General features: G+C 50.7%; 7 protein-coding genes across 7 annotated transcripts in view; 4 read left to right on the forward strand and 3 right to left on the reverse strand.

Annotated features, from left to right (window-relative positions):
* Nucleotides 1-683, forward strand: part of LOC126577633 (UDP-glycosyltransferase UGT5-like) — a 2002-nt gene extending 1319 nt beyond the window's left edge. Inside the window, exon 3 of the mRNA XM_050239408.1 lies at nucleotides 1-683. This exon is cut by the window's left edge and continues 664 nt beyond it. Coding sequence (XP_050095365.1) covers nucleotides 1-583 — 583 coding nt within the window. The 3' untranslated portion in view covers nucleotides 584-683.
* An 800-nt stretch (nucleotides 684-1483) lies between these two features.
* On the reverse strand, nucleotides 1484-3965 carry LOC126577635 (UDP-glucosyltransferase 2-like). Its single transcript, XM_050239411.1, has 5 exons — nucleotides 3608-3965; nucleotides 3310-3539; nucleotides 2959-3250; nucleotides 2342-2891; nucleotides 1484-2279 (listed from the first exon to the last, which is right to left on the reverse strand). The coding sequence occupies exons 1-5, from the start codon at nucleotides 3712-3714 to the stop codon at nucleotides 1899-1901; spliced, it is 1560 nt and encodes a 519-aa protein (XP_050095368.1). The 5' UTR covers nucleotides 3715-3965; the 3' UTR covers nucleotides 1484-1898.
* A 581-nt stretch (nucleotides 3966-4546) lies between these two features.
* Nucleotides 4547-10517, forward strand: LOC126576902 (uncharacterized). Its single transcript, XM_050238205.1, has 10 exons — nucleotides 4547-5237; nucleotides 5321-5870; nucleotides 5936-6324; nucleotides 6737-7264; nucleotides 7331-7880; nucleotides 7936-8326; nucleotides 8702-8831; nucleotides 8891-9403; nucleotides 9463-10012; nucleotides 10072-10517. Exons 1-10 carry the CDS (start codon nucleotides 4570-4572, stop codon nucleotides 10456-10458), a joined length of 4656 nt encoding a protein of 1551 aa, XP_050094162.1. The 5' UTR covers nucleotides 4547-4569; the 3' UTR covers nucleotides 10459-10517.
* On the forward strand, nucleotides 6645-8359 carry LOC126577634 (UDP-glucosyltransferase 2-like). Its single transcript, XM_050239410.1, has 3 exons — nucleotides 6645-7264; nucleotides 7331-7880; nucleotides 7936-8359. Exons 1-3 carry the CDS (start codon nucleotides 6645-6647, stop codon nucleotides 8341-8343), a joined length of 1578 nt encoding a protein of 525 aa, XP_050095367.1. The 3' UTR covers nucleotides 8344-8359.
* Nucleotides 10518-10633: 116 nt separating the features above from the next.
* Nucleotides 10634-12640, forward strand: LOC126577636 (pyrimidodiazepine synthase-like). The gene is made up of 3 exons (XM_050239412.1): nucleotides 10634-10750; nucleotides 11184-11776; nucleotides 11846-12640. The coding sequence occupies exons 1-3, from the start codon at nucleotides 10723-10725 to the stop codon at nucleotides 11969-11971; spliced, it is 747 nt and encodes a 248-aa protein (XP_050095369.1). The 5' UTR covers nucleotides 10634-10722; the 3' UTR covers nucleotides 11972-12640.
* A 78-nt stretch (nucleotides 12641-12718) lies between these two features.
* LOC126577632 (uncharacterized) lies at nucleotides 12719-16442 on the reverse strand. The gene is made up of 5 exons (XM_050239407.1): nucleotides 16132-16442; nucleotides 15307-15961; nucleotides 15037-15133; nucleotides 13214-14917; nucleotides 12719-13132 (listed from the first exon to the last, which is right to left on the reverse strand). Exons 1-5 carry the CDS (start codon nucleotides 16193-16195, stop codon nucleotides 12944-12946), a joined length of 2709 nt encoding a protein of 902 aa, XP_050095364.1. The 5' UTR covers nucleotides 16196-16442; the 3' UTR covers nucleotides 12719-12943.
* Nucleotides 16443-16652: 210 nt separating this feature from the next.
* On the reverse strand, nucleotides 16653-19850 carry LOC126574871 (GDNF-inducible zinc finger protein 1-like). Its single transcript, XM_050235277.1, has 6 exons — nucleotides 18979-19850; nucleotides 18736-18868; nucleotides 18573-18669; nucleotides 17471-18499; nucleotides 17111-17399; nucleotides 16653-16984 (listed from the first exon to the last, which is right to left on the reverse strand). Exons 1-6 carry the CDS (start codon nucleotides 19733-19735, stop codon nucleotides 16845-16847), a joined length of 2445 nt encoding a protein of 814 aa, XP_050091234.1. The 5' UTR covers nucleotides 19736-19850; the 3' UTR covers nucleotides 16653-16844.
* Between the last annotated feature and the right edge of the window lie 150 nt (nucleotides 19851-20000).

A 20000-nucleotide genomic window follows, 5' to 3' on the forward strand; every position in this document is an offset into this window, starting at 1 on the left:
ATTGCCACGCCAAGCGAGCTCCAACGTGCTGGTGCAACCTTGGATGCCTCAGAACGATATCCTTGCACACCCGCAGGTCCGCGCATTTATCAGCCACTGTGGCCTAATGAGTACGCAGGAGGCAACCTATCACGGTGTGCCGATAATCGGTATACCGATCTACGTTGATCAACATTTAAACTTGCATCGTACCGTACAAACTGGGGCTGGCGTTAAACTCGATCTGGCCACGCTCAGCACGATCAAGATAATAAATGCCCTCAAAACGTTACTGGAAGATGACTCCTACAGTCGAGCGATGAGTCACCGATCGGCTTTGTTCCGTGATCAACCAGAGCCACCGCTCGATCGAGCTATCTGGTGGATCGAATGGGCCTTAAGACACCCAACCGAATCGCGGCTCCGTTCGACAACGCTCGAGATGAGCATTTTCGCAGCCCACGGATACGATGTGGTACTGTCTGTAACGCTCTTGGTATTAGCATTTGCTGCGCTAGTACGACATGTGTTTTCTCTGTCGCTTTTTCGAAGAAATCGAGTCCAACAACCAATCACCTTAGCCAAGAAGACGAAACAGTTGTAAAGACGAAGCATTCTCCCTCCTTCGTGTGCTTCAGACGATCGATTATTCCAAGAATCTCATCGCAATGCAAATAAAACATTCTTCGTTTTTGAGGCGTAAAGCATGCGGTTTATTGACACAATTGGGATGGCGGCAGCGTAGGTAAGGGTTGGATGACGTTCTCAGCCATCAACAGGGAGCAGCAATGGCAGCTTGGATTGTTGCGTTCTGTGTTGTCGTTATGTTGCAAAGTTTGTCCACTAGATCGCCGTAATTTGCTTTCACTTCGATGCCACAGATCGTCGCGGCGATGCAGGAAGTGACAAAAAACGCCAGCACCAGCACCACCAAGAAAGCTTTCACTTGCTGCACTCCGATCATTTTCACACTGTTGCACGAGTTGCGAACTCGGATTTACTGTTAATCGATCGTCTGTTCGCGAACATGGCTTTAAATACCCTACCCCAATATCCAGGCGTTGCGTCTCCATGGCCAACGCGTCATATTGGCAGAAGGGGACGTCATGTCGCGTTACCTTGAGTTATTTGAGCAAATGGCTCACACGCGAGACGCTTCTCCGTGGTGTGTTCTAGTTTCGCTTCGTGTCTCCCTTCGCTTTCACAGGCTTTGTCCTGCGATACATGATCGAATCTCAAAATGATCGAATTTGTTTTGATAAACTGAATGCGGATGACGTAGAACCTTCTCGATCTACCAGATGATTCGTATCGACGGTTTCTTCGGGTTGATCCATCCACATTTTCAAGAGCGAATCAAGCGATGCATTGTACCAACGGTGTGCTATGGCCTGCCAGTGTATTAAAATTAAATACGGTTCCCACAATTCAGATAACAACAATAAAATATTCTTCAATGGATAGGATATTAGAATGGTTTATTGACGAAATTGGGATGCCTATTTCCCTCACACAAAACAGAGATTACTATATCCAGAGCTGCATACGGTGGCGGAAATTCTATTGAACACTGCTGCCGACACGTCGCAATATTGTTGAAGCAAGGTTCCGTAGTTTGCCTTCTGTTCGATGTCACAAACCGTTGCGGCCATGCAGGATGTGAGGCACATCGTCAGGACCAGCACCACCAAGAAGGATTTCACTTGCTGCACTCCGATCATGGTGTCTTCTGTTTGCACGAGTTGTGTTGTAGGGCTTGGAACTGAGATTTGCTATTAGTCGATCCTCTGTTCCTGCTCATGACTTTAAATACTATAGTTTCACTCCAAAGTCGTACCACCATCAAGGGCCACCTCGGTGTACCATGAATTATTTGTGCAACTGGCACATACGCAAGCGTCTCGCGCTACTGCCGCTTCCTAGTTCCGTTTTTTGTCGCCCTTAGCCTTCGCAGGGTTTGTCCTTCGACAGATTCGCAAACAAACCAACAGCAGCGCGATGGGGAGGAAAGCCAAAAAAAGTATCACATCGAGTAGATTGGTTTTGAAAAACCCGAGTTTCAGCACCGGAGAATCCAGCTGCGTCTCGTGGGGGTGGCGTAGCACCCACTCGATCCACCAGACAGCTCGTGTCAACGGTTTCTCGGGTTGATCACGAAACAAGGCCGATTGTGCGGCCATTTTGGTACGATACTGTGGATCCTCTAGCACATCGACCAGCGCTTGCTTCAGGCCCGCGGTGGATAGCGTCTGGAATGGTACGCGCCTCGCTATCCCTTTGCGAACACACCGTTCTAGGTTCTGTGGGGGGAGGGAAATAACAAGGTAAGGTCACACATTTCGCAGATTGATCTGAGACTTACGCGGTGCTGGTCGGCAATGAAGGGTATGCCAACGATCGGCACACCGTGCCACGTGGCTTCGTGTGTGCTTAAAAGTCCCGCGTGCGTGATGAACGCCTTGGTTGTCCGATGTGCCAGGATATCGTTCTGTGGTAACCAGGGTTTAATTATTACATTCTTTGGTAGTGGAATATCCAGCCCCGTTTCAAACTTCCACAAGAAATGATAAGCAGGCAGTTGACGCAACGCTTCGATGATCATACGCTGCCGTTCCGGTCCGAGCTGATCACTGCGCACGTTCGTGCCGAGCGAGAACAGTACCGCACCCTTACGGCTGGCGTTCATAAACTGCTCTAAATCCTGGGGCAGCGGTGCCGGATCCTTGATCTGTAGCCCACCGACCGCGATCAAGTTTGGTGGCGCCGTCTCGGGGAAATCAATCGAATAGTGAGCATTCACCAGCATCAGCTTGGACCGTTGGTGTAACTCGGGAGCGTACGGGAGATCGGGGTAGGGGAAATAGTCTCGCATCATGCGATCAATGCGTGGATTGGACACATAATTACGGTATCTACGGAACAGAAGCGAGCTTGGGGTAAGAATTTGGCCTGAAAATTTTCGTTAACGTAGCTGCTCACATCAAATCGGTCAGACCCAGCAGAGTATTGTGCACGCGCTGCAAAAAGCTCATATCCGTACCGTAGCTCAAGGAGTAGAATGGAACGTACGAGTAATACTTGTGGCCACCGATCACTTCCGTCGAGTAGGGAGGATTGTTGAACGCGGTCACACTGATGAGCGGAGGATAGTTGAATTTATGTAGCAAACCGAGCATACAAGGCCCACAAGTGAAATCGTGGAGCACTAGATCGAACCGGAAGTCTTCTGGGTAGTTTAGCACCGCTTGGAGTCCCTTCGATTTCAGAGTACCTTAAAGAGCAACCGCGAATGATTATGGGGTCTATTTTGACCTAGAAACGTACCCGTACCAGCGCACTCGTGCACAACAAAGTCACGATAGAAGGAGATTACACTGGCGAACACATTTTCGTTTGCCATCTCGAGTAGATCGATCGAGTCGGGTCCCGTGTAGAGCGTCGGGTATATCTCTTCCAGGTGAACGTAGTGAACGTTATCTGGTTGGTTTTTCTCCACATCGGCCGACAGAATGGTAAGATTGTGTCCGGCTTGTGCCAGTGCATCCATAATTGCGCGGTTCCTATCCATAAAACGGTAACATAATCGATTAGAAACAGAAAGCAACGTCAACTCTGCTGCCCTCCTTACCATATGTGATGACTGGGACTCGCAACTCCCATCAAACAGAGAATGTTTGCTCCATCGACCGCTAGACTGAAGGAAACCAACAGCCAGGCCACCCTTAGTGCTATCATGGTTACTGCTTACACCAAAAACAAAATCCCTCCACGCACCACCAACAATCACCGACGACTGACATGGTTCACGCTTAGTTCGGCCACACCGAACAACACTAAATATAGATTAAACCTCGGCTACCCATCCCGCGGACAATGCCCCAACGGGAGCATGGTCTCGTTATCGCCCCCAAAAACACCGGTATCTCGATAGAGAGACTTGGTGCACCCGAAAAATGGAGAGAACTTTTGGGGGGCCGGGGAGGACCTCAATTGAAACCACCGCCAATTGACCACTGTCTGATGACTGGCTGACCTAACAAGCGATGGCCTTGACACCGTATCACACACTAACTGGCGGACGGACGGCAAGTGCATGGCCAATCGGCAAAACATTGACCACCGGGAATGGTTTATTATGCTACGCAGATTATCAAACAGACACTGCCTCGTGTCTCGTGGCAAAACACAGCTGTGAGCAGTGTTCTTACCAACGTCGCCACATAAGAAATCATGATCAAATCACAGCCTTTATCAACCGTAAGGTGCCTCTTTAGAAGCGTGCCGTGAAGCTAAGGCATTGATAGCGGCACCACGGTTCGCGATCGCATCTGATGCCATTAAACAAACTGTTAGCGCCAATTTGCATCTTGATCGTCCACGCTCTCTCTCCCTCTCTCTGTGGTGGCCATTTTTTGCATCGTCACTGTTTGGATTGCCATTAGAGCTACTGTTGGTTCTAGGTTGAAGAGGTTCGTTAGATTAAATTGTAGCGAACACGTGATGATGAGTGGCACTAGGAAGCCATCCGTCATGGATTCGCCCATTCGCGTTCTCGGTGGTCATTTTCTCTCGAACCACACCGTTGATAGGATGGCCGGTCGCGAACCATCGCTGGTGAACGTGGTGCTGTGTACCGTGGTTCTGCTCTACTGTACCGGTAGGTTCAGCACGCCGAATTACGTTGAAGGTGCGAACATTCTGTGTCTGTTTGCCGTGCCGAGCCCAAGCCATCATATCTGGAACCGGGTTCTGGTGGATGCGCTCGCTGCCAAAGGGCACAACCTAACGATAGTGTCACCGGATGTGGAGAAGAAAGTGAAGCCAAACATTACCTACATCCATCTGGAGAAAACTTACGATGCAATTCATGAGGGAGCGACAGCCATCGATTTCTACGAGATGGCTCAATCGGGAGTGGTGGAGAGTATGATCATTTTCTACGATTATGCCATCTCGATGTGTACTGGAATACTGAACTCTGAGGGCTATCGGACGATTTCCAACTATCCCGACGATTACAAGTTCGATTTAGTCGTCTATGATTACACGTGTGGACCGTGTTTGATGGCGCTGTACGTAAAGTTTGGTCAACCACCGTTGGTGGGAGTGACCGCTTTCAACATACCACCCTACACGACCGATCTCATTGGGGGCCACAAGTACTACGCGTACGTGCCCTACTATACGCTGGATTATGATAGCAAGATGAGCTTCATCGAGCGCTTCAATAACGCCATCATCCACTGGATCGATGACTAGTGAGTGTAACCGTGCGATCGGGATCACGCGATAATGGCTCGCTAGTAGAAAGCTTCTGAATGATAATTTCCTCTTCCAACAGTTACCGCAACTATGTGTTTTTGCCACGAACGGATCGAATGGTACGGGAGCGATTGACAAACTCCACCTTCCCGTACCTTGGGGCACTCGATCAAAAGATGATGCTTATGCTGGTCAATTCACACCATTCGGTTGACTTCCCGGAACCGATTCCAAAGAACATGGTGGAGGTTGGTGGACTGCAGATCATTCCACCTAAACCACTACCGAACGATCTAGAAACGTTCATACAAGCCGGCAAGAAGGGCTCGGTTCTCTTCTCACTGGGCACCAACGTGCTCAGCAAAGATTTGGGAGAAGATCGTATCCGATCGTTGCTTCAAGCGTTCCGCCAGATGCCGGCCTACAATTTCATATGGAAGTTCGAAACCGATCTGCCCTTCGAGCTACCGGCAAACGTTTTGATCAAAAAGTTTGTGCCCCAGAACGACATTTTGGCACATCCGCATATTAAAGGCTTCATGACGCACGGTGGCCTGTTGAGCACGCATGAGGCGACCTGGCACGGTGTTCCGATGATTGGTATCCCGGTCATAGCGGATCAATATCGGGTAAGTAGCTCGCTCTCGCTCAGCCTGCTAGCAATCGGATTAAAACGTTTCCCTTTTTTTTTTAGAATCTCGGTAAATCGGTGCGTGCCGGTGTAGCGGAAAAGATAGATTTATGGGATCTTAGCGCAGAGAAGGTACGGAACACGGTGCTGAAGGTGCTGGAAACGCCCAAGTACCGGCAAGCGATGAAAGTGCGTTCCAGCCTTTTCCGTGATCAGGAAACACCGCCACTGGAGCGGGCCATTTGGTGGATTGAATGGGCGCTGCGACATCCGAATGCGAAAACCATTCAATCGCCAACACTACAGCTGGGACCCTGGCGGAGTGAGCTGTACGATGTGAAGCTGTGCTTAGTGCTCGCCCTGCTTGCGATCGTTTGGATGTTAAAGAAACTCATCGGTGATCTTTACTCGAAACTATCAACACCAAAGCCACCCAAAAGGAAAGTGAAATAGTCTTTCACATTACAATGCTGCAAACACTAAACGAAACAACAATTGCTTGTCTTTTGAATGCTCAAATAAACCATTGTTTGAAGTATAAATCCTACGCATCTCGAATAATGATCCCTCATCACGTGTCACGCACGCTAATCATATCCACGGCAGTCATGCACTGCACGTGCAGTACTAATCGTAATGACATCAACAATCACTGCGTGTCACCATTTACTCCACCATTTAACTAGTTTCTTCTACGATCGAGTCGGAGTTAGTGGATGGATAAAACAGAGACGTCCACCGCGGGTGGTGGTTAGTGTTTGTATTCGCGACGATGCTACTGGAAGTGGTTAGTATCTATCTGTTGCTTACATTGTTGGGCACCGTGCAAGCGGCCAACATACTGTGCCTAACGCCCGTTCCTAGCCCCAGCCATCACATATGGAACCGCGTGTGGATCGAGGCACTCGCAGCCCGGGGACACAATTTAACTGTCGTTTCGGCGGACGTGGAACGCAAGCAGACAGCGAACATAACGTACATCCATCTGGAACATGCTTACTCGGATCTGCACGATGAGCTCGATCTGTTCCAAATGGCCAATCGGGGTGCTTTGCTTGGCATTCGCGATCTGTACACTTGGGGTACGGCCATGTGTAAGGGTGTGCTGCGCTCGAACGGATTGCGTACGATCCGCTCGTATCCTGACGACTTTCAGTTCGATCTTGTCATTGCCGATATTACCTGTGGACCCTGCCTCTTCCCGCTCATACACCGCTTCGGTTACCCACCGCTGATTGCCGTGACTGCCTACAACAATCCACAGTTTACGACGGATTTCATCGGTGGCCACAAGCACTACGCGTATGTGCCGTTCTTTACGGTTAACTACGACTCGGATATGCACATTGGCCAACGGTTCTACAACTGGTTGCTACATAACGTCGATCACCTGTAAGTGGCAATAAACCGTCGTGTTGCACCACCTTTCACCACCGATTTTTTGGGAGCCTTTTACAGATATCGACATTCTGTTTTTCTGCCAAAGATAGAGCGCATGGTGCGGAATCACTTCCGGTACGATGGCATGCGGCCGCTGGGGGAGATGGAGCGCAACACTACACTGTTGCTGGCCAACTTTCATTACTCGGTCGATTTCGCTGAATCCATCCCACCGAACCACATACCGGTCGGTGGATTACAGATACTCCCCGTTGAACCCCTGCCCACCGAGCTAAAGGACTTCATTGCTAGTGGCCCCGCGGGAACGATCCTGTTCTCGCTCGGTACAAACGTTCGCAGTGCCGATCTGGGCGAGGATCGCATTCACATGTTTCTGGAAGCGTTCGAGCAACTGCCACAGTTTCATTTTGTCTGGAAATTTGAAGAGAGACCCAATTTTCACATTCCCACCAACGTGCTGATAAGACCATTTCTGCCACAAAGTGATGTTCTAGCTCAGGCGAACGTAAAAGCCTTCATCACCCACGGTGGAATGCTTAGCACACATGAAGCGACCTGGCACGGTGTTCCGATGATCGGCATTCCCTTCATATGCGATCAGTACCGAGTAAGTCGCGTTGCTCGTTCTGCCTAATGTATCTTACACGATTTTCCGCTTCCAGAATCTGCACAAATCAGTAACAGCCGGTGTAGCGCTCCGGTTGGATCGAGATTCGTTGTCAAGCGAGAAGATAAGACAAGCTGTCCTTGAGCTGACAGGGAATGCCAGCTACGGAGATAAGATGCGCCAGAGATCATCGCTGCTTCGCGATCAACCGGAGCATCCGCTGGCCCGTGCCGTCTGGTGGATGGAGTGGACACTACGTCACCCGAACGCAGCCGCCATCCAGTCACCCACCAAGCGCATGTCGCTGTGGCAGGCGGAACTGTACGATGTGAAGCTGCTACTAATTCTAACCATCGCACTGATAGCGTATCAAGCGAAACGCGTATTTGCAAGGTACACACGGCAGCCGGTCGTCCAGGGGGACCAGATGGTGGCCACTGAGATTGGCAAGAAGCTCAACTAACACAATAAAACCATTTCGCCGGGTTCTTATTATTCGCTGTTTATTGGGTAACTCCATCGCGGCAACGGGAGTCACGCGATCGTCGCGACTCGTTTTCGCGATAGGTCAATCACAATGGACTCTATGATATACTGTACCACCCACACCACCTCCCTGACGCTGATTGGCGTTGATGGGGCCCCGTCAAACGCTCGATCCGTAACACAGCGCGCACGGCACACGTTGCACCGTTAATTGAGCAAAATCTTGATCGTCATGCTGGCAAATAATCAGAGATACTCCACACCAACACAGCCAGCCGGTTGACCGTTGGCTGGGCATCTCAATGGACAATGCCGTGTTCTCGGCGCGATTACAGTTCTCGTTGAAGCAACGATGAGTGCGAAAGTGTTGGCGGTCGTGCTGCTGGTGGTCGCGCACGTGGCCTTTGCGGCCGGTGCAAACATTCTCTGCATCATGACCGTTCCTAGTCCAAGCCATCACATTTGGTAAGGCACCGGGCACCGTTTGAACCGTTCGCATTAATTCTGGTTCTGCTACCCTGCAGGAACCGTGTCGTCATGGAGGAGCTGGTAAACCGGGGCCACAACGTTACGGTTGTATCGCAGGATGTCGATAAATCGCGCCCAAATCTCACCTACATTCTACTGGAGCAAGTGTACTCCACAATCTACCAAGATGCGGGATTGGAAATAGTAGAGATGGCAGAGGAAACACCCTTCCAGATGGTGTTCACATTTCAACACTTTTATCTAGATTCCTGCCGTGGTGCACTCAAGTCCGAAGGACTGAAAGTGATTGAAAACTATCCCGATAGTTTCCGCTTTGATCTGGTTTTGTATGACTTTGGTTGTGGGCCATGCCTCTTGCCGCTGCTGCATAAATTCAACTATCCACCGCTGGTGAGCATGACACCGTTTAGTAATCCACCGTATTCGGTCGATGTTGTTGGGGGACACAAGCAGTACGCATACGCGCCGCACTTTTCGCTGCCCTACGGACTGAACATGAGCTTCTGGGAGAGGACACTCAATACGTTCTTGTGTCTCTTTGAGAAGGGGTAAGTAACGGCGTCTCAATGATGAACCAAACTACAAAACTGTCTTCTTGTTTGTCTAGTGTACGAAAGTTTAGCACCATGCCCCAGCTGGATTCGATTGTACGGGAACATTTCCCTTACAAGAATATGCCCTACATCGAGGAACTGGAACAACGGACCGTGGTCATGCTGGTGAACACTAATCCATCTTTCGATGCACTGGAACCATTGCCCCCGAATGTGGTGGCCGTGGGTGGTGCACACATCAAGGAACCTCCACCCTTGCCGAAGGACCTGGAGCAGTTCGTTCAGGGTGCCAAGAAGGGAGTGGTGCTGTTCTCTCTCGGTTCCAACGTGCGTTCCGACATGATCGGGGAGCAGCGGCAGCGCATGTTCATCGAGGCGTTCCGCCAGATGCCGGATTATCATTTCTTGTGGAAGTTCGAGTCCGAGCTGGAGCTTCGTTTGCCACCCAACGTTATCATTAGACCGTGGTTGCCGCAACACAGTATACTAAATCACCCCAAAACCCGTGCCTTCATTACTCATTCCGGTGGGTTGAGCACTCAGGAAGCATCTTGGTTCGGTGTTCCGCTGATCGGGATGCCCTTCTTTATGGATCAACACCGGGTAAGAGCACGCAGGCTGCAACGAGACGCGCCCTTCACTCAGTGTTCAATCCTTTACAGAATCTCAAACGATCGCTGATTGCTGGTGTCGCGGAAGGTCTAAACTTTCACTCGCTAACAACCGAAAAGATCACCCAAACCGTCCGGAAGGTCCTGGAAACGCCCTCCTATCGGGAGAACATGCAACAGCGGGCAAAGTATTTCCGAGATCAACCGGAACCTCCGCTCGACCGAGCGATCTGGTGGATCGAGTTCGTTCTACGCCATCCGACCGTGAAACATCTGCGGTCGCCCACGCTGGAACTGGGAGTCGTTCGGTCAAATTTACTCGACGTGTACGCGTTCTTTGCTGCCATCTTTTTGGTGGGCCTGTGGCTCATCCGTTCGATTGTTCAAAAGGTTCTCTTCCGTCGCAAGTCTTCGGTATCGAAACGAAAACGTGAATAATCGGTCGAAATGGTCGCCAAAGCCTTGAATGAAATAAACCGAAAGGGGCGATGTAACGACTCCATTTTGAATCATTTAAATTGCGGCACTGCATGATAGCGCGAGGTACTGCGTGAACCCGCGAGGTACTGGCAATCTCGTGCAGTTCGCCGGTTCCTTTAAATTTTACCACCCACCCGCGATCTCCCACACTCAAAATCAAACCAGCCTCCGAAAACCACTTCTGCCTTGGTGTTTTTCCTCAGAAAATCCAACTTTCTCGCGATGAGCAACGGTAAACATCTGGCGAAAGGTAAGTTCCTCGTCAAGTGTGCTCCTGCTGCTCCTTCCAGCTGGCCACGACTTCCGGCGGAACGCTCCAGCCGTGGAATTCTTTGCGGAACTCTGGAATATATTTAGCACCCCGGCCGCTGATGTCATCGTCGTCGATGATGAGATAGCTCCTTCTTCGTGTCGCCGGTGGATTATCTGGCTAATTAAAAAAGAAGAAGGGCCTCCAAAGGTGGATCAAATTCTGAAATCGATTATCACCAACATAAAAAAGGGGGCTACTTTGTGCTTATCATGGTCGGCGGCCATACTTTCGAAAGGCTAATCGAAACGGCGTACGCTGTCGTAAGATAACGCCTTTGGTTTCGCCTTATCTCGTGGGAACCGCATTCCGCCTTTGGCGAATGATGTCACCTTTATGCTAATGATTTCTTTAACTCCCGATCGCTCTGCAGGCTCTACGGCTCCGGAACTGCCGAACGATGGCAAGCTGCGCCTATACTCGATGCGTTTCTGTCCCTACGCCCAGCGAGTACATCTGATGCTGGACGCAAAGAAGATCCCGTACCACACGATCTTCATCAATTTGAGCGAAAAACCCGAGTGGTACTTCGAGAAGAACCCTCTCGGTAAAGTCCCGGCACTGGAGGTGCCAGGAAAGGAAGGGGTCACACTATTCGAGTCCCTGGTGCTGGCGGATTACATCGAGGAGGCATACTCGGCCCAGCAGCGCAAACTCTACCCAACCGATCCATTCCAGAAGGCGCAGGATCGTATTCTGATCGAGCGCTTCAACGGTGCAGTCATCTCACCGTACTATCGCATTCTGTTCTCCACCGATGGTATTCCACCGGGGGCCATCACCGAGTTCGGCACGGGGCTGGACATTTTCGAGAAGGAACTGAAAACTCGCGCCACTCCTTACTTTGGCGGTGATAAGCCGGGCATGCTCGATTACATGATCTGGCCGTGGTGTGAGCGGGTGGATCTGCTCAAGTTTGCTCTCGGTGATAAATACGAACTGGATAAGGAACGATTTGGAGCTCTGGTAAGCACCGAACGAAACATCGGGGTCCCCTTCGCTCCGAATAACCAACTTTTTTCTCCCCTTCCACAGCTAACGTGGCGCGAACTGATGGAAAAGGACGATGCCGTAAAGCAGTCATTCATTTCGACGGAAAATCACACGAAATTCCTGCAAAGCCGCAAGAGTGGCGAAAATAACTACGATATTCTTCCGTAAGCATTTGAGCGCTTTCATTACAACATTCCGTGTCTATCCGCAGCGAATGCGTTCTCTCTCGATATTCATATCTGTGCGCGGGTCCACCATCGTGTACACATCGAGGCAAATCACTTACTAACCCCCCTCTAGTGTGGCGTATTAGGCAAATAAGGCCTCCAAATAACTCTCTCTTCTGGTGGCTCCTTTCGAAGCAAGCTGCCAATAAATTGTGCTAATATAAACGAGATCGTGTTCTTCTGTGTCCGTTGCCTTCGTTACTAATCCAACGCCGGTGTCGCCTACTGCATTACCGCCATCAACACACTCCTGTTCTATAGAAGCATCGCACCTCGTCTCTCACCTGCTTTCTCGCACTTGCACCGGCCGTCTGTGAAGGTTTTGATTTTTTGTAAAAAAGTTTTCCGGGGGAAATGTGTGACCGCAATCTTTATACGAATACTGGAACACTTCCCTTTTGCAGCAATAATGACGCCAAAAAGCCCCGGTTGGAATAAATAAGGTGTACGGTTTTCGGGACGGCAAACAACCGCACGATTTCCAGCACCCAGTGATATATCTATGACTGAAACACAGAGAAAAGAGAGAGCATTTACCAGCAATCGATGAGCTTCACAATGTGCAACATTTGAAAATCATTTCCTTAATAAAACACAAAATAATCAAGCATTCAGCAGTGCACTTCATAAAAACGAAAGAACAGTTGCACCAGGTTCGGATTCGGATTTAAATGGAACAAAGAGGGAGTAAGTTTAAATGAAATGTTTTTCCTAATACATTTTACACTCTGCTTATTGTACAATAAAATAATCATGCCATTTACGAGCTAATCACGTGTTTCGCGAGACGTGTGACGTACATGTAAGGGAAGAGGAAAGATGGGAGGGGGAATTGTAATCCTAGCTGCGTTATAGCTACAGGAGAAGATCCTGCGATGGAGAAGCCTCACATTCCGGATCGCACTGATTAGAATCAAAGGCTAGGAAAGCTGGACTTTTTCATATCGTAAACGTTGAACGGCAGCGCAATCAGACAGTCGTTGATACATTCCTCGTGGTCTACGACCACGTGACCCAGCCACGCGTTTCTCGTGGTAAAGAAGGACAAACACATGTCACACCGGTAGCGTGAATCGCAGAGCGTTTCCTTATCCTCGTTCATCTGTAAAAGATAAAGGATGTCAGTAGCCATTACGCACCGATCTTCTTGGTGGATCGCTGAGTCGTATATTGCGACACTTACCGACAGTCGCCTCTTTTTCCACTGGGACTGATTTTCACCACAGTGACCGTACACGTGCTGCACCCAGTCGCCGGGTGTCGCAAAGGTGTCGCTACAGAGCTGGCAACCAAGCGGCGAGTAGACGAGATGATCATCGGGCGCACTGACGGAATGGGGTTCATCGAGATGATCGTCATCGGGTCGGGCAGTGGCCAACCCCGGCAGTTCGCTGCTGTTTGGTAGGCTCAGATCCTCGTTGTCAGACTCAATAATTGACTCGAGCCGCGGACTGCTTCGAATGCTTTTTGGACTGTTTTGTGCCCGGCTACTGAACGGGGACGATTCCGGACCATTCGTCACGATTTCCAGCGCTGACTCATCCGATGTCATACCGTCGATCGTGCGCATGTTATCGGTGAGAGGGAGTTTTGGTTTGTTCTTCGGTCGCAACACGATCGGCTGCGGGGTCGGTGATCGTGAATCACGGCTATCTTCTGCATCTTCTTCATCTTCTGTTGCTGCAGAATTTTCCGTTTTTGCATTCCTGATTTCCTCATCCTCATCATCATCTTCATCCTCCCTACCGTTAGCGTCCAGCATCTCGACATCCGGTTCGGCCAGTATCCTACTTGGTGCAAACCGTGACAATTCATCCAGATCGTCCACACGGACCCGCTCGAGTCCTAGTGCCCTTAGCCGCTCTCTGTCCATCTGCCGCTGACGGTCCCGCTCACGTTCCCGGGCACGATCGAGTTCCAGCTCTCGCAAACGCTGCCTTTCACGTTCCTTTTCCCATTGCCTTTGTCGCTCCCGCTCCTTTTCCAGACTTTCTCGCTCCTTTTCCTCGCGCTCTCGCTTCTTTTCCTCCCTCTCACGCTCCTTTTCCACCCTCTCACGCTCCTTTTCCGCCATCTCTCGCTCCTTTTCCACCCTTTCACGTTCCTTTTCCGCCATCTCACGCTCCTTTTCCGCCTTCTCACGCTCCTTTTTCTCTCTTTCTCGCTCCATTTCCTCCCTTTCACGCTCCTTTTCGCGCTTTTCTTTTTCACGCTCCTTTTCCTTTTCCAGTTCTATCTCGCGTTCTCGCTCTCGTTTTCGCTCTTGTTCTAGCTCGCGTTCACGTTCTCGTGCACGTTCTAGTTCTCGTTCGCGTTCTCGTGCACGTTCCAGTTCTAGCTCTTTTTCAGCTTGTTCTCGTTCTCGTGCCAACGCGGAAGAAGAGCGTTCTGGAGCTGGAGCGACTGGAGCAGTTGGAGCGAGTGGAGCAGTTGGAGCGACTGGTGCAATTGGCAACATCTGCCGATCCGGATCAGATCGGTGATCATAGACCGGTGTTTGTTGTTGCTGCCGTTGCTGATGATCCGTTTCCATGGGTACAGGTGCTTCGAAGGCAGGCGCGACCTGCTGCATCTCCTCAAGAGTCTCGAGAGTATGAGTTAGCGTGAGGTTTTTCGTCACCGAGACCAGCGGAATTGATGTGAGGGATGGTTGTGCTTTTGTCGTTTGGAGTCCAGTCGATTTTCTCGTACAAAATCCATGCACCCGTAGCAACTGGCCACAGAGCATCACATCATCTAGCAGATCTGCCGGTACGATCGTCTCACCAGAGTACATGTACTGTAGTAGGCTCTGGATAGCTGCTCTCGTCACGAGCGGCGGTAGCACGATATACATCATCCCCTGTGGCGCCAGTTGTGTCGTTCTCTCAAAGATGTTGGCAAAGTACTGTATTTCGTGACCATAAAGGAGAAGCAAAAAAAAAAAGAGAAAAATAGCGATATATGAAATTCAATTAGAAAAAATTGATCAACGAGAAGCCGTGGATTAGCCGTGCAATAGCCTACCGAACTGAACGTTCCCAGCAGAAGCCTATGGGCCGGAATCGAGAGGCTTTCTTCGTCGTTACAAACCAACAACGTGACATCCGCGTATCTCTCGGTTCTGCTCAAGGACGAAACCAGATAGGGACAGCAGCCAGACGATATGATTGAGAACGACAAAAAGGAAAAACCATTGATTGTAGAACCGGTCCGGTTGATTGTGAGATTGATTGTTGATTGATGACGTAGCCTCCCGTTCGGTCCGAAACCGAACCGAATGCACTCACTACTCACTTGCACAGATTGGCCAACGAACTGTTCAGGTTCGGCAGATACTCATTCAGCTTGAGGTGGTACTTGTCCGGTAGCGGTTCCGGTCTCTGTTTACCACTGACACTACCATCCGGCGTACCACCCGGTCCACCACCACTATCATTAACCACGGTGGGCACTGCGAAGCTAGTGCTTTGATCCAAGCATATCGGTTCCTCGTTAAGCATTCGCGAACTGATCACACTACTGCTTCGACTGCTTTTGATCGTGGCTGATGATGTTGTCGTCGACGTTCGCTTCTTAGTTCGATGCTCTTGAAGATCCCCGGGGTACTCATCCCGATGTGATGATGGCTGGTAATTACCGTTCGATGGATTCTCAGTCAGTACCTGCTGTTGCTGTTGCTGGCGACGCTGCAACCGGCGTTTTTTTGCCTCCATCTTACGCTGCGCATCGGTGAAGAGATCGTGCAGCGAGGTAAAAAACTCGCACGCCCGATATTCACTCTTCGATCCGGAACGCAGCGCCTTGAAATAATCCTTCCGCAAGATGCGCAGTTTAGTGCGGATTTGCTCCGGTGTACGGTACATGCCCTTGGCCCGCAGATCGTTCGCCACGACCTTGAAGATGTCGAGCGAGCGAACCTTCTGGCCCTCCGGTAGGCATAGGATCTCTCCTGCAACGAAAAGAACGTCCATTACCACCAAACCAGCCAGCCGTGCACCGTTTCCTTTCCTTTTTCGGTCCGAAACACGAGACGTGGTTCCCCCGAAGCCCCTCCTCAATGACGTTTCGGTGCCATAACAACAGGAGCAACGTAACAATCGACGAGCTCGGCCAACTTACTTTCTTTGATGCTCTCGATCATTTCCTCGACCTCATCGGCCGCCCAGTTGCCACGCCGATCCATGGCCACCGTTCCGCCAGGCCAGGTCACGTTGCGAAATATTTGGCCCAAGCGGGGCGGAACAACCACCGCGTTCCTTGTCCTTATCGGAGTAGGTCGCGATTTTGCACACCACAAACGCGCAGCAGAAACGAACGTCCGGAGAGCGTTGCTGTAATCACGCTGATAATTTCCTCACCGTTCGGATGTGGTAGCACCGTGGGAGGCGGAATACTTTGCCCGTTTTTTGTAAATAATGCGCTCCACCAGAAAATTCTCCCGACGCGCGAGTTGTTTTGAGAATTCTGTCACGTAGCGCTGAGTTTATACGCACATGGATTCACGCCGGCTTTCGCTGGTCCGCTAAAGGTCCGCTAACGCAGAGCTCAAAATTTCGAAAACTCCGTGCAGTTTTCCAACTCCACGCCGTTCCGTTCGTTTGAAAATAACGCACTCAGCGAGCTCGTGAAAGAATGCTTCATTTTATTACAAAACGTTACAAGTAGGGGTTTGTGAATATTTGAAACAATATTCTATATAGTCGCTTACTTTGAACAAAATAAAGCAGGAGCGCAGTTTCTGACCCAACAGTCAAAAGGATAACAGCACAGTGTTACGGAGCGTTAAGGATTAAATTATCGGAAAAGGAAAACTCGTCGTCCTCGGGCTGCAATCACTCGGAACCATCGTGATCAGTGTGCGGTGAGGCTGGCAGTTCACCCTGGACGTTGTGTAGTGTTCGCAGGTGTCGCAGTAGATTCGATTTTACGCTAAAACCCTTGTTACACGTGTCGCAATAGAATGGTTTTTCACCTACGGAAGGCAAACAGCGAACAGGAGCGGGGTGTTAGATCTGGAGAGTCGCATTCGCATGGCGGAGGTACCGTCACCTGGGCCTGGGCCGAGGACAGGGTATGGGATTCGCTTACCATCACTTACCGGTATGGGTACGCTTGTGGACGAGCATACTGGCATGGGAAGGGAAGGATTTGTTGCAAACTTTACACACTTTGTCCTGCTGTCCCGCTGACTCGCCCGACGTGACTGATGATGCAGCGGCCAATGAGCATGTGGACGCACGGCGAGGATTCGTCTGGCGTTTGTTTGAAATCGCCAGTTCCGTTTCCGTGTGTGCGCTCTGAACGTGTCGTACCCAGTCGGCCGGTGTAACGTAAAACGTTGCGCACAAATCACATCGCAGTGCGGCCGTCTCAACAGTATCATCGGACTGAAAAGATAGTAAAAACATTCAAGTATCATTTTGCCATCGAGCCGGTCCATCCATAACAGCATGCTTACCCCCTCCAACCGTCTTTTTCGTTTTGGAATTGTATGTGATGTATCACCGTGACTCTCGATATGGCGAACCCATTCACCCGGTATAGTAAACGTTTCACTACAAAGCTCACAGGTTAGCGGTGAGTATGTGGGATGCTCCGTAGAGGACGTCACAGAGGATGGACGGGATTCTATTCCCGGTTCTGGCGCTTCAGCTTTCACTGCTTGAATTGGAGGAGATTGGTTGCCAGCCCCTTTCTGGCCACTACTGGGAAGGGCAAGCTCTCCCGCTCTCACATCCGTCCACTCGACGGGCTCCGCTTTCACGTTGAGAAAGTTCAGTTCCTCAGGTATCGCAGCGCCAGGTGCCCCCGACATGCTAGATGCCGAATTCTCCTCAGTACCTCCATTTCCTGCCTTCGGAAGTGTCATCCGAGTAGGCGAGGCGGTTTCCATGCGCTGCTGTTCCTGGGCCCCTCCACGCAGCCTCCGCTGATGTTCATGGATTGGAAATGAAATTTGCTGTTCGTCTGAGATCGCTTGCGACGACGTATGCTGCTGCTCTGTGCAGGGACCGACTGCGGACGCTTGATTTCTTTGAGATCGTCGAAGCCCTTCGGTGTGACCAGCACGGTGCCGATCACCGGGATCAATGGCTACGTCCCGCTTTATGTTTATGTGTCCTACGGCCACAGCTGGGACACCGCCTGTGGCCGCCTGTGTTGTAGATGTGTTCTGAGATGGAAGCGTTACAGAGACGGGACTAGCAAATCGCCGTGCCGCTGATTCACTGCTACCGGGCGCTTGTGCCTCTCTGCCTTCAGCATTGGAAGACGGTTTGCATCCATCATTACGCCACAGTCCACGGATTTTCAAAATTTCTCCCCCACGCAACACCTCACTGAGTATGTCAGTCGAAACAGTCGATTCGCCGGTGTACATATATTGTATGAGTATCTGCATCGAGCGATAGGTTAAATCAGGTGGAAGCACGATATAGCTGATCGCATTCATCGGTATCGCGTTTTTGTCGAAAATGTTTGCAAAATACTGTAAGATCCAGCAGAGCAGAGGGTTAGCTATAGCAGATATGCTCTGCGGTTATCCGCTTCCCCAAACCTACCAAACTGGAAGTCCCAAGAATGAGCTTGTGGGCAGGTATCACGTAGTTCTCGTCTCCGTTACACGTCAACAGCATTACATCGGCGTAGCGATCGTTTCTAGAAATGAAAGCCAAAGATCTACATTAGTATCCTGCCGATAAATAATCGCCTACTGCAGCTCACCTGTAAAGACTCGATAACGACACATTGACGTTCTGATGATGTCCCTGCCACTTGAGTTGGTACTTGTCCGTTCCATTCTGGGTCGCCGTTTGCGACATCATCGCACTAGGTTCCTCGCAACTAGGTGTGTTTTCTGGAAGAGAAAAAGTGATTCAACTGTAGGCAAGCCTGCGAGAGTAATTGTGGCCAATCATGCACAACACTGCCGGTGGTAAGCTAGAGCCCTTTCGCAATCGTACGTACTGTAGATACGTGCTAACCCATCGCCAGGGGCGGCGACCGATGGCTCAATGTGGTTTGACGACGAGGCATTGCTCGTCTGGCTATTCTCTCCCTGCACTTCCGGTGGTGGCGGTGGTTGTGGTGGCGCGGGAGCAGAGTTTTGCTCTTCATCCTCCATACAATCCACCTCTATGGCTGCGCTCATGAAATGAAAACCGGTGACGCTGCCTCCGTCTTCCGCCGTTTCGCACAGATCCACAACGGGGCGGGCAAAGTCCTGCGACAGGCCCAGGGCTGCATTTAGTGCTTCCACGTTCGGTTTCACGTCCAGCTCCTCGTCCATTTCGGACGCGGTGGCATTCAGAAAGTCCAACTCCGGGATACACTCTACATCCTCCTCTGCTCCGCTGCTATCGCTCAGCTCTTCGGCCGTCTCGATCCACAGCTTCAGCGTTTTGCTTTTGGCCTGGTGCGAGACATCCTTCGTGTGCTCGATCGTGGCCGAGGAAAGCCGGTGGAAATCGCTGAATCCCCGCTTTCCCCACACATCGTACTCGGACGTGTTGAACAGCAGACAGGGCCAGCAGTAAAGCTTCTTTTCGCGGTCACAACCGGTCATCCAGTCATGCAGGCAGCGAGCCGTTAGGTTTGGCATCTTTGGCGTCGGCCGGCCATTCCGGACGATCTTGTGCTGGCTTTCCTTGCTCAGCGAAGCGAACGGGATCTTCGTTAGCGTGCAGACAATGCAGTGAAACGCCGGTGGGTTTGCGGTGGCCATCGCGGTCCTGTTCGATGCGCGGAGCCCTTTCTAATTTCACTGAGAATGGGGACACTTCCCCAAAAGCGCTTCGAAATTATCGATTTTTCCTCCTACTCGGTTGTTTTCACTTTTGTTTTTTGCGGCGCTCGGTGTTAAACTGCCATGATGACGTCGAGCTGGAAATCTGGCTGTATACGATGGCACGATACTATTCTGCAGCACCCGCCTACAGCGCCACCAATTGTTCAAATTAATCGTCCGTTGGGCACGCCGGGTTTGCAAT

The sequence above is a fragment of the Anopheles aquasalis genome, chromosome 3 (genome assembly GCF_943734665.1).
Source record: "Anopheles aquasalis chromosome 3, idAnoAquaMG_Q_19, whole genome shotgun sequence".
NCBI lineage: Eukaryota > Metazoa > Arthropoda > Insecta > Diptera > Culicidae > Anopheles > Anopheles aquasalis.